This window comes from Macaca mulatta, chromosome 4 (assembly GCF_049350105.2).
Source record: "Macaca mulatta isolate MMU2019108-1 chromosome 4, T2T-MMU8v2.0, whole genome shotgun sequence".
Taxonomy (NCBI): domain Eukaryota; kingdom Metazoa; phylum Chordata; class Mammalia; order Primates; family Cercopithecidae; genus Macaca; species Macaca mulatta.
In genome coordinates this window covers 67,441,331-67,455,104 of record NC_133409.1, presented here as the reverse complement: position 1 = coordinate 67,455,104, position 13,774 = coordinate 67,441,331, and the positions used below count along the sequence as shown (strand labels likewise).

General features: G+C 44.3%; 1 protein-coding gene across 3 annotated transcripts in view; it reads right to left on the bottom strand.

The window, feature by feature from the left end:
* Positions 1-13,774, bottom strand: part of UST (uronyl 2-sulfotransferase) — a 315,313-nt gene that overhangs the window by 104,171 nt on the left and 197,368 nt on the right. For all 3 annotated transcript variants that reach the window (XR_013416004.1, XM_077998416.1, NM_001257513.1), the window contains 1 exon segment: positions 5,378-5,531. Coding sequence is in view for 2 of the 3 variants with exons in the window: in XM_077998416.1 (XP_077854542.1) it covers positions 5,378-5,531 (154 nt within the window). In the remaining variant the exon portion in view is untranslated.

Genomic DNA, 13,774 nt, shown 5'->3' with positions numbered 1-13,774 from the left:
AGCTTAGGTTTCCATGTAAATAAACACAGGACAAATGTATGCCAGCGGGCTGGGATCAAAACACATCTCCAGCTGTTGGGAACACAAAGAGAAGCAGTTTCCTTAGAAACAGGTTCCCAGGGGAAGGAGTCTAGTGAGGCAATCTGAGACCACAGCAGAAGCAGACCTGAGGGTTCAGGACCCAGTATGTCCTGAGCCCCAGGAAAACAGCAGCCCCTATGGACTTCCTGAGCAGAGGAGCTCCAGGTCTGTAGGAAAAATGGCCCCTTTAGGTCATGTGGAGCCAGTAACAGAGATAAGGGGGTGGGAGCATCAATACTGAGATGTGTTCTGGAAAGTTTTAGCTTCCAAAGCACTTCTGTGTAGAATGCTCAATTGACTCTCCCAACAACCCTGTAATGCACGCAAAGTAGGTAATATGGTCCCATTGTACAGATGAGACAAGCAAGGTTCACAGAGGCTAAATCCCAGGCCAAGTCTCCCAGCTAAGGCAGCTGAGAAGGGAATATAAATACACCTTATCTTAGGCCCCTGGCTCAGCCTGCAATTGGAAGCTAAATCTCAACTAGTTGAAGACCAAGAGCATAATTTTCTTATCTTTACGGATTTGGAAAACATAGATATTTACTGAAACACTTAAAAAGCAGACAATCCAAAGCCCTTCTTCATTTTATTTATTTAAGAAAAACAATGCCTTAGGAATAAAGGCAATGCCTAAGGTTTCTTTCACTCACAGGACAGTCTCAGCTGGTTGGGACAGAGTGGAAATTTCCACACACCAGTGTTTCATATGTATACTTTCAAAGTTAAAGGACGTTTGGAGTCCAAAGCTTTCAAGCAGATTAAAATGCATAGCTTTCTAAAAACCTTTGCTGACTCTGGCCAGTTTTCAGACTTCTCCAGAATCCAACAGGGCCAACATGATTCACTGAATTCTTTATGAATTAAGAAGCTGTAAATTACACATCTTTTCTTTTAAACATGCATTACTTTCCACACTTTACAGCCAAGCCGAATAAACAGTGTTAGAGAGGTAGTGTTCTCTCTGGGAAGATTTTCTCCCTTCTCTTCCTATTCTTCAAACAGAGGATGGCCTAGTGAAGTGGCAACAGTGGTTAGGGCAGGAGCCCAATGTGACATTTTTGAGAACTTTCACCAGCAGGGTGAAAATGACAGCATAAGAAATCCACTTTCATGGAAGCTCCAAGATTGGAAAAGGGAGTGGCTCCAGCAGGAATAAGATGCTCTCCCTCATCTGGAGATGACAACAGTTGCTCTTCGTTAGAAAAAGCTTTTCCATCATTCATTCTTTCATTAAATATGGTCTGTATGCCAGGTATTTCCCTGCCCTGGAAATAAAGGAGGCCGGACATGAGCTGGAGAAGAGTCTCAGGTGCTGGGATGTGTCCAAGTGTGCCTGGGTTCAGAGGACCCTCATCCCCAAAAAGGAGGCAGCCAACTTCACACTGGGGAGTTTCCAGCTCTGGACAAAAAGAAATGAGCCTAAGACAACTGCCTTTTCACAGTATGGCTGCTGGAAGTTGAACTTGCATCTATGCGAGCACTAATTTATTTAAAAATGATTTTCCAGGAAATGCAAAGGAAGAAGAGTTTGGAAAGAAATAGAAAGTTTGAGAAAAGCTAGTTGTTTCCAGAAAATAAGGTATAGCTATAAGACGCTTGAATATTTGAAAACAAATTGCTGTAACAGCGATGTCTTTGTAAAGATGGAGAGACGATGTTACATCAAATGATTCTGCTTCAAAAGCATGGGACTTGGCCCAGTCCTCTTCTCGCTTTACCCTTCAGGAAGTAAAACGTAAGGTCTGAGTGGGCAAACACCACCGAAGTGGAATCAGGAGCTCTGGCTTCTCCTCCTAGGAGGGACTTTACCCCACCCTGAATCCTAGGCCCGTTCCCACACCTGTAAAATGAGAGTCCTTATCTTCTTTGGGGTTCCTGCAAATCCCAGGATTCCTTTACCCTTTCCATTTTCTTCCAAACCACCCTGCCTCACAAGATGATATTATTTCATCCTCAGAGCAGGCTCGGAGGCAGGCGCTGGCCGCTCCCAGCTGTATGCTAAGCAGCTCTGGGAGGCTCAGGGCCAGGGGCAGAACTGCCCGATTTTTGGCAATGGGATAAAGCAAGGGGCTTTGGAGCACTGAGATCTGGAACGACGTGGTAAATCAGCAGACCCATTTCAGGCCAGCACCCAAGACCCTGTGGGCATGTGGTGTGCAGGGAAGGGCCTCCAAGGGGAGGGGTGGCCTGCAAGGAGGGGACAGTGGGCTCCTCACAGCTGCCTGTGCCCCGCTGAGACACAAACAACACCCTCTTTTGAGTCAGACAACTGACTACCCAGGCTTTGCCAAAATGAGGACAGACTCTTCTGAAAGGGGCCAATTTTATTTCAAGGGTCTAATGGGACCAAGGAGATGGAATTAAAAGTTTCAGCTATTAAAAAAAGGCAATAGACCATCTTCTTCCAAATAAACAAACTATCCTTTGAACAAGAAGACAGCCTTCTAACCAGGTCAGGCTGGAACTAGACCATGAAGGGGACACCCACTCCCCGCCACCACCAGGCTCTCCTCTCTTGAATCTGAGCCCCCCGACTTTCTGCTGTGCTGCTTTGGGGAGCCTAGTGCTTTCCTGCTGGGGCCTTGCCAAGGATCGATCTGATGAGCTCATGTGACACAGACCCTTCCCGAACACAGTGCTTACATTTGGAAAGGGGCCCCTACAAATTTCTAAGGGCAGAATTCTAGGCAGGGAAATCTCCCTACAATCTCTCAAGTCACATAATAAAGGCAGTTACCAGCTCTTCGAAAAGATAACACTTGCCCCAACTACCAATTTTCAATATTTTATGACCTTTTTAAAAAAAACTCCAAACCAGGCTGGGCATGGTGGCTCACACCTGTAATCTCAGCACTTGGGAGGCCGAGGCGGGTGGATCATTTTAGGTCAGGAGTTCGAGACCAGTCTCGCCAACATGGTGAAACCCTGCCTCTACTAAAAATACAAAAATTAGCTGGGCATGGTGGGAGGTGCCTGTAGTCCCAGCTACTCAGGAGGCTGAAGCAGGAGAATCGCCTGAACCCCGGAGGTGGAGGTTGTAGTGAGCAGAGATTTTGCCACTGCAAAAACTCCAGCCTGGGCAACAGAGCAAGACTCTGTCTCAAAACAAAAACAAACAAATAGAAATTCCAAACCATAATTTTTCCCCCTCACATTTGCCACCTTTCTCTCTATGATTGCAGCTTATTATTTGTGTGTGTGAAGACTACATTATATGAAATGATTTACAGGATGGCAACAAAAGCTTGACAGAGCGGAAAAAGCTGGAGCATTCCTCTCAACTCTTACATTAATATTTGAAGAGCAGTGTTCATAAGACATGTTTCCATATCATTGGTTTTTTGGCGTTTTCTGCTATCCTCTGGTTCTAACTTTCTTAGCATGAGGATTGAATCAGAACTATGAAAGAATTATCTGGATTAAATGGAATGTATGCTCTTTTTAAAACAACATATATTAATCAAGATCCAAAACAAATAATGAATATAATTAGAGAAGACATTATTCTTGTAGTAAGCGGTTCTATACTCTGAATACACGTCTCACCAAATAAAAAACATATAATCATATTCATAACCTATAGTTTATTTATTTTATTTATTTTTAATTATTTTTATTTATTTTTTATTTTTTTATTTTTTTGAGATGGAGTCTCGCTCTGGCACCTAGGCTGGAGTGTAGTAGCACAATCTCGGCTCACTGCAACCTCTGCCTCCTAGATTCAAGGGATTCTCCTGCCTCACCCTCCCAAGTAACTGGGATCACACGCGTGTGCCACCATGCTCAGCTAATTTTTGTATTATTAATAGAGACGGGTTTTCACCATGTTGGCCAGGCTGGTCTCGATCTCCTGACCTCAAGTGATCCACCTGCCTCAGCCTCCCAAAGTGCTGGGATCACAGGCGTGAGCCACTGCACCAGGTCTCATAACCTATAAAGAAATAGATTAGGGTTTTGCCATCAAAAACTAAAAAAAAGAGGAAAAGCCCCTTTTAAAATATATCATCAAAGGAAGAAAATAAAAATAAAAAAAATCATCAAAATATTTCACTGATGTCTTAGGTAGTTGATCAAACACCAAGGTGAGTGGAAAGCCACATGGGTCTGGTGTAGGCGTCTGGCCCTGACTGAGACATTAACTTCTCTGTATCTCAATTTTCTCTACTCTAATCATGGATTTGAAAACATGAATGTGACACTGAGGGGACATCATCCCCAAATGCTCCCAGCCTCTGAACATCCGCTTCCATTACGTGTTTAAAATGAGATGAGGAAGCAGCGGTCCTGGCCTTGGTCCGGAGATTCGGTGCTTTTCTCCAGCGGCAAGGCTGCTGCTGAGGGCGCATCAGCAGTGGCCTTGGCTCTGGGCGATCTTCCAGCTTTGGGAACAACACCTCTGACTGATCCTCAACACTTCCTTCTTTCCTGCTTGTGCCCAACAACAGCCCAGGATGGGTCCAGGTGAACCCCAAGGGCTCTCTCAGACACAGAGACCAGGATTTCAGCCTCCTGGGCACCAGGCTGTCAGCTCCTCAGTGCGTGTGTCTCTACAAAGGGATGGGAAATGTACCTTTCGTTTTAGTGCTCAAAGAAAGACGCGCAACTCCGCCCTCCATTTCTGTTACCAACCTCTGTGCTGCGGAAATAATTACTGGACTCAAGACTAACATCCCTTATGGAGCCGAGGGTCCCAAAACAAGTCTAGAGAAAGCAAACAATTACTGGTCCAATGACAGGGTTCTATCGCACTGTGGTGGAAAGAACCCAGACTGTGAAGGCAGGAAACTCGGAAACAGTCGGTCGCGGTTGTGCCCTTACCTGAGAGGTGACTGGCAAATCCCACAACCTTTGGAATCTCAGGGTCCTCATCTGAAAACGCTCCCTCCCTCCCAGAGTGGTCATGGGAACTGAATGGGCTGAGGGATGAGAAAGGGCTCTGCCGCCCTCTAACAGACACCCCCCAACACCTTTGTTCTTCTTAAGCTGGACAGTGCTAGTCAGGACTCCTTAGGAAAGACTGTTTCCGCTCTGGGACCCAAAATCTAGCACTAAAGACAACTGAGCAAAGCAACATCAGAAGATCATTTGAGGAAATGTTCATTAAGATCTGGGTCACCCGGAACCAGTTTCTCTCGCCAAGACCTCCTTCCTGCGGAAGCACCATCTCTGCCCCATGCTCCATGAAGGCGCCAAGGGCAAGGCCTGGGAAGGGAAGAGTGAGCCTTCCCTGGTGGAGGGGTCACTCCCCAGGCAGTGGGGAGACCACCTTTTGCATGCAACAGGACTGACTTACCAGGTAGCGCTCCTCCTGCCTCATGCTGGGGGTGCGGATCATGTGATTCTGTTCCCCTCTCCAGTCTCCAAAGCGACGGAAAAAATAGTTAGATAAGAACCGGTTGACGGGGTCTCTAATGATGTTGATGTAGACAGGCTGGTCTCCTCCAAACCTAACACAAACATTGAGTTCGTTACAACCCATCACTGCAGGAGGAAAACAGGGCCTACTTAGACAACATCTCCCCTCCCCTCTAGGTTAACTTACTGAAAGATGATCTCCTACGCGAAGGTGCCAATGACACGTAATAAGCAAACAGGGTTTTCTGATAGGCATTTTATTATCATGCAGGAAGTGGGGAGGATGATACCTGTTCCAGGTACCTGTTGAGGGGCTGTGAGGACATTTCATAGTATAGCACGGTACAAACCACACCATTGTGCATGTTAAGGAAGAGATGGTGTCCAGTTTTCTCACTAGGCTGTAGGCTTCTCGAGGATGGGGGCCACTCTGTATTGGATTTAGTATTTCCAATGGCTAGAACAGAACCCATGGGGACACAGTTGGCCCTTGGTTAATGTTTCAGTTGATTGGTAGGTTCTGACTGCCTTGCTGAGTGAGATGGCCCTTCCTCTACATTGTAATTCAAACAGTTCTGGGTCAGGTGCTCTGCAGTAAGTGAGTGAATAACAGCCAGTCTTCACTGAGCACTCTCTATTCATCTTGTTCCAAATACCTCATGCAACCAGCTTGCTGAAGCCCCATAACACATCAATAGAGTAGAAAAAATAATTATCCTCATTTACACTTGGGGAAACTGAGGCAGGAATAAGGTTCATAACTTGTAGCTGAACTAGGATATGGGTCCAGGCAATCTGGCTCTAGAATCTATGCTCTTAATTATGGAAAAGTGATTTCCGGAGTTGAGGAAATTTTGTGTGGGATATCAAGAATAAAACAATATTCAACATAATTATCCTCAAGTGATGGCAAGCGGCTTCAGATAAAAATAAAGCAAATAGCCAGGTGTTCCATTTTAATTCCTTCCATGAAAGGATTAGATGAATCCACTAAATCTTGGCCGAAGAACAAGGTCTTCCTGAGGCAAAGTGATGAGATTGGCTGGATTTGTCTTAACAATTCCTTCTTTTTCTCTTTGAACTGCTTGAAATCAGTAGCCTTGAGGAGTCCGGGGAGACTGCCCCAGTCTCTGGGCAGAGGTCATGCTCTGGTGACCTCCTGAGGGGCCTGCAGGGTCCTCTAGCCCTATGACCTTGTGACATTCTGAGGAACGTGCCTGGGCATTCTCTCAGGGGTCAGAAAGAACTCTAAGAGAAAACAAACTGACAGGACCCCGCTTCTGCCTCTCTCCAGGAGCTAGCAGACTCCATTCACCTTTCAAAACCCAGCTTGGAGTCACATCACATCCTTCGGCAATTAATGCCCAACCCAGGGTCCATGCCTCCCTCCTCTGTGCCCCGGGCCCTCTCTCCTGCACTGTGTGGAAATGTGTGCCTCTCCATCACACTGTGGGCCTCCTGCAGCCAGGAACGACACCCTCTAGCTCAGTGTGTGGCACACAGTAGGTGCTCAACAAATGATGACCAAATTAAGAAATGAACATCTGAGTGTGTGCCTCTCAGTTGTTAATGTTTCTTCTCATATCATGGGACTCTGTTGTCAGAGGAAAGGCATAACAAGCCACCCATCCTTTTCTGTGTATGAATTCATATAATGTTGCTCTTGGTTTATCTGCATTTTAAAAAAGAATCTTCAGAGAGAAGAATCCGAAGGGACAACTCTGAGATAGTGGAATTTCAGGCACCAGGACACATGAATGATACCCTGGAGCCCTTAAATACTACCACATTGGAACACACACTGCTCACGGATGAGATTAGCCTTGCAGTGTGAATCTTGTTAGTTCTCAGAAATACACATTCATGTAACTGGATGAACAACTCACTGGAGTCCCAGGAGCTAGCTGTGCCAACCACCGGCTAACTACTGTACACACCCCAGATTTATCCCCCTTTTAAAATTAAATTGTGTTTCATATCTATGATAAACAGTAACTAAAGTAATAAAGCTAGGGACTAGGAAGACAAGGCTTGCATACCAAATACACACATAATTAGACCCTCAAAATTGCTTCACGCTTTTAAAAACCTCAACTGTTCTTCTACGTTCATGTGAAGAATGATTGCTAGTGCTAGTTAGCAGAACTGCCCAATCATATGAATCCATGCACAGTATCCCATCAGGAGATGGCTCTCAGCCTCACCACTGCCATCTTTGATCAATGGTGAGAGAAGTAAGGACTGGCAAGTCTTGATGAGCATGGATGACTTGCTCTTGTTTGCATGCTGCAACCCAATGCAAGATTTCCAGAATGATTTTCCAAAATAGAAGTTTTAGATGGCTTAAGAATATATTGTCAAGTATCAGATAATATAGTAGGCTCTCTCTAGAAGTTTCTAACTATGAGAAAGAGGTGTCTGGTATATATCTCCCCCTTTGCAGAAGGCAATAATGGTTGCAGGCTGCCAGCCCTCTGTACACACAGCTTCCGCCAAATTGGGAAAATCTGGGGTGACACGTCAGTTATACAGAAGAGGCCAGAATACCACCATGCTACCACCAGGGACCACAGCATAGCACATGTCCTAGTGCCTGAGCAGGGAAGCAAATTTCCCTACCCTCATGCCATCTTCTTTCAGCATCAGTTTCTCCTCTCAGTATTTTAAAACTCTGTTCAGAATTCCTGGCTACCATTTATAAAGTCCCTGAGTCACCTGAACCTTTTGCTCACTCATGATTTCATTCTGGGGGTGAGAATGGTTTGTACCCTACCATCCCATACAGTGAAAAACCCTGCCTGATTTTTAAAAGCCTTAAGAGAAGATTCCACAACCTCCCTGTGAAGTCTACTTTGTCAGTTGAAAAGTCTTTCTTACACCCAGCCAATATTTAAAATTTTCCTTTTATGCACATTTCCTTTTGTTTGAACCATTTGACACAAAGAATTTGCGTCTCCTATGCTTTTACAACGCTTAGCCTTTTCAACTTCAATTTTAATTCCTTTAACTTTTTATTGTTTCCTTCAAAAATTCCTTTAGCTTTTATCTTAAGACTTATTGCCCTTCATTTTATAATCTACAGCTCTAATTTGATCTTTATGGAGCTCTAAAAATTTGTGGTGACTACGGCTGATCACAGGTTCTAAGTAGTGCATACACTAGAGAGTAGAAGAGTCAGGCCATATTTTGTTTTTTGTTCAACAACACACTATTTTGTCCTTCAGTCACCACAATTACTCCTGCATCTATGAAGCTCTTTTAAGCCACCCTAAAATAGCAGGCAATACCAATTTCTTCGACATTTGTTCACAGATCCTATTCACCGACTCTGTAATCACTCCTCTGGGCTTCCTTCGGACTCTGCAAATGTGTCATAGTTTTAAAATTTTACTTATTTTTTTGATGAGAAGATGAAGATCTGTAGCAGGGCATAATTCTCTAGGAACCATAACTGCATGGTTCTCATTCTGAGAGGCATTTCCAAACACATCATTCTGAGCATTTTCATCAGCATCTGTCTCACACTGCTACCTCAATCAATTCATCAACCCATCGATAATATTAGTCACCTCTTCAGTAGCTACACAAAGCACTAGTAAAAATTTTAGGTATATTTTCATCAAAATTTAAAAGGCATTCTTCCTGAGATAATAATTATTGCACATATTAAATCAATACTTAAGACCAGAATTATCCTTGAGAATTAAGACTGTTTTGTACTCCAATTACAGTAGAGATTACTGTGATTGCAATCAGTTTTTGAAAGTATATTCTGTTCTTTTAAGAAATTCTAGTAAAAAATAATATGTATATGTAATATATATATTTGCCCTTTTCATCATTTTAAAGTATATAAATCAGTAGTATTAAGACATTTACATTGTTGTGAAGTCATCACCACCACCTATCTCCAGAACGTTTTCATGTTCACAAATGGAAACTCTGCCCATTGAACATAAAAATCTCTTTTCCTGCTTTCCCCACCCCTGGTAACCACCATTCTGCCAAAAGCCTACCTCCTTTTTAGCCTCTGACCTGGAAGTAGAGGGTACCTTTGTGCTGCTATCTACCTTAAAGGGTGAAAAGTACCATAGGCCAGAGGCCCAGGGCTTTGATCCTTGTCAGTGAGGGAGGAAGACACTTTGAAGTGAGAGAAAGGCCATCATGGAAAAGAACAGGACCTTTCAGGGGCAGAGTGAGGAGTGGCTGAGGTGGAGAGGGGTAGAGCTGGCTGTTTATTTTTGAGACAGAGTTTTGCTCTTGTTGCTCAGGCTGGAGTGCAATGGTGTGATCTCAGCTCACTGCATCATCTGCCTCCCGGGTTCAAGTGATTCTCCAGCCACAGTCTCCCAAGTAGCTGGGATTATAGGCACCCATCACCATGCCTGGCTAATTTTTGTATTTTTAGTAGAGATGGGGTTTCGCCATGTTGGCCAGGCTGGTCTCGAACTCTTAACCTCAAGTGATCTGCCTGCCTTGGCCTCCCAAAGTGCTGGGATTACAGGTATGAGCCACTGTGCCCAGCCAAGATGGCTGTTAAAGGGCCCTTTGCTGGAGCCCGTTGCAGTAACAAGAGTCCCTGAACGACCAGTGGGGGCCAGCATGGTGGGGAGGTCTGGCCTCTGACCTCATACCCCCTGTAGTGGGCACTTCCATCTCCTCTGCCCAGGACTAGACTTCCCCCCTGCCCGCCACTGCCCATCACAAAACACAAGCAGAAGAGACAGTTGTGCTTTGCTCTCCGGTCTGTCCTAAGGCAGGAGAGATGGAAACATTTGCTGTGAGAAGATGAGACAAATGGGGAAGGAGGTGGGTGGTTGGGTCAGGGCTCCTGCTCAGAGAGGAAGATGAATTGACAAGGCATGAAATAAACAGTAGGAAATAATCAGGAAATGAGGTGGGCTGAGGGAAAGTCCACATTATACTCGTCGCTGATGGGCCAACACAGCTGGTGGCCCATGCAGCAGCAGAGATCCACTCCCCATAGAGGGAAAGGCAGAAATAGAGGAAGAAACTGCCAATTTAGGAAGACGAGCCCAGCCAGGGTTCACATAGGGAAAACCCAGAGAAAACTTGCACTTGTAAATGGAACTTTTGCGCCGTGTTTAAGGAGGCAGAGACAGTGTTAACTGCTAATACTGATTTTTACTTTGGTGTTTTCTTCAGAGTTTGCAGTGTCTGTCAAATGATAAGAGACTTGAAGGGCACAGAATTGAGATGGATCACTTGGCTAAGAAGAATAAAAAAGTCAACATTTACAAATAAGATGTGAAAACCAAATTGACTTGTGGAATTGGCGAAGTCTGATTTGTTTTGTTAAATAATGCCATCAGAGGGCAGAGTTTGTTCACAAAAGTTGATACAAGAAACACTGTTCACATCAGTAATTGAGACTTCACTTGCAGAGACGAGAAAAGGTGTCCAGAACGCACTCCCATGTACATCACACCCCACTGCTTTTCTGGTGATTGACTAATTTTCACATTTTTGTTTGTTTTTGCAAGTTACTATTGGCACCGGAGCCACCATCTGAGATACATGAGAGATGGAAGCAAAGGAAGGTGAGGGGATCATGGGAAAGAAAGGAAGAATGACATGGAAGAAGGATAAGGGAAGTGGTGGTTTGAAATTATTTAGCATATTGATGTCTCTTATAATGCATTTGGACTATTTTGATAGCATTGGGCTCTGAGGTAAAACTTCTTAAGGCTTCCCTGTAAAAGCACATTTGGAAGGGTGAGGGGCATTGTAGATTGCAAAAATATTTATACCCCTCAAAAAATAAAAACTTAGAAAACAAATAAAATTGAGGGCAGGGGACAGACAAATGTGAATTGTAGTCTCTCACAAGGCTTTCTAGTGTGTGGATCCAAGATAGATTTGGAGAGATGCCGTTGATGTTGGAAAGTTGATATCTTTTTCAGAAATTGTTTCCTAAAGTTACTCTGAAAACTGGAAAAAGATATGTGAAACCACAGTATGCAAATATTAAAAATCCTACTTAAATATCCTAGCAAAGAGAAGCACATTTTAGGCCAACGTAGTTTTGACTCAATTCTCCAGACAGTCCAGGTGAAAAATATTTGTCTGGCTGGAATTTCCAGGGAGTTCCATGACTGTGTGAAAAAGCAGTCCAGTGTGCAACTCAGGAATCCTCACCGAAGCCTGAGATCTCTGCTGAGCTCGCTGTGCACACGTCCCAGGCAGGAATCCTTCCCTGAGGCAAAACACCTGATTGGTCTGAACCAATTACTTCCCATCTTTGGATTAATAAAGCTAGATATGGTTCCTTCTCACTCTAAAAACGGAAAAACAAGAAACAGGACAAGAAGCCTAGATGGTGAAAAAAACGAAGTACGTCAGCTATGGAAACACCAAATGCTCACAGGGTAGTATTTTACATGACTCAAGAGTGTCTAAATTTGAAGGTAAAAATGCCATCGTTAATGGAATAAAAAAAGAAAGGGCAATTACCTATGGTATAATGCCATACTCTTCAAAACTTCTGACCATTTGTGTGCAAAAAAAAGTGGGGAGGGAGGCCTGACTTTCATTCTTACAGTCCGCTTGCCAGCAAGTATTGTGCGGCATGTTAACGATGTGCAGAGGATTGGAAATATCAACAAAGAATATTAGGTTGCAGTATCAGTTCTTCTCGTGGGAACCTCATTATCCTGAAACAAGCAATACGTCTGTCAGCAGTTATAAGGGTAGGTTTCTTAAGATCAGCTTCATTATCTTTATAACTTATTATTCAAAATACATCTAACACTTATTTTTTAAAGTATGTTAATGTCCGTGGCTGCGCACGGTGGCTCACGCCTGTAATCCCAGCACTTGGGAGGCTGAGGTGGGCAAATCACTTGAGGCCATGAGTTTGAGGCCAGCCTGGCCAATATGGTGAAACCCCGTCTCCACTAAAAATAGAAAAATTAGCCAGGTATGGTGGTGCATGCCTGTAATTCCAGCTACTTGAGAGGCTGAGGCAGGAGAATCGCTTGAACTGAGGTTACAGTGAGCTGAGATTGCACCACTGCACTCTAGCCTGGGTGACAGAGTAAGACTCCATCTAAAAAAAAAAAAAAAAAAAAGTAATGTCAAAGTCCTCTTAACAAGTTCCAACTTAGTTGTTTTCCTCTTGTCAATTGCATATTGACACAGAAATTTTCCTTAAAGAAAGCTATTCCCTTAAACAAGGAAAAGCTGATTTTTAATGTCCCATGTTCCATGTGTGGAACAATCATAGTCTTGTCATATACTGAAGTTCAACTGATCATTCTCTTCCTTTTTATGGAAGTCTGGTAGCTAAGGGCCCAGGCCCTGGTATGTGGGTGTAAAGAGAGGAGGAGGTTGCTCTTGGGGAGTCAGTTTTGGCTTTTTATCGAAAGCAGCAAAGCTGGTCAGGTAGTCTCTTGTTATTTCTGCTTAAAACTCTTGACTGCTGTTCCAGCCCAGTCGTGTCCATCCTGGTCTGCACTGCATCCCTTTCAGTTCCCCTCGGCCCCACTCTTCTGCTGGTGGCTGTGCTGGGAATGCCCACCCCCTTCACTTGTCTAAAGCTGACCCATCCCTCACCTCCCTGCAGAAATGCCCTCCCAGAGTCCTGGTCCCACAGGAGGTTCCTCCCCTAGGGGAAGCCCTGTGACCACCCTCTCCTTACATCCATCACACTTTAATGGAAGAAGAACTTAGAGTCTCCCAAAGGCAAGAAAAACATTTAATGTTGACTGCAGAAGCCCCAGTTCTCATGTTGTGTATAGAAGAGAGAAGGTAATCCATAGATATGTGTTTAATTGAGTAAAATGGAACTGAGGGAGGAGAAGCAGAGCCCAGCCCAGCCCTCAAGGTGTCTCCATAGAAACTGAGTCAGGAGTTGGGCAGTGGGCTCAGCCTGAGACGTCTACAGAATTGCCTTTTTAAGTGCCACTCTGAATGTATATAGCATGTGATATGTTTTGGCTCTGTGTCCCCACCCAAATCTCATCTTGAATTGTACATCTGTAATTCCCACATGTTGTGGGAGGTACCTGATGGGAGATAATTGGAATCATGGGGGTGGTTTCCCCCATACTGTTCTCATGGTAGCGAATAAGTCTCACAAGATATGATGGTTTTATCAGGGATTTCTGCTTTTGCATCTTCCTCATTTTCTCTTGCCGCCACCATGTAAGAAGTGCTTTTCGATTCCTGCCATGATTCTGAGGCCTCCCCAGCCACGTGGAACTGTAAGTCCAATTAAACCTATTTTTCTTCCCAGTCTTGGATATCAGCAGCATGAAAATGGACCAATACAGTGGCCTTCTCTCAGAAGGCCTTTCCTTCACAGTTCAGAGCA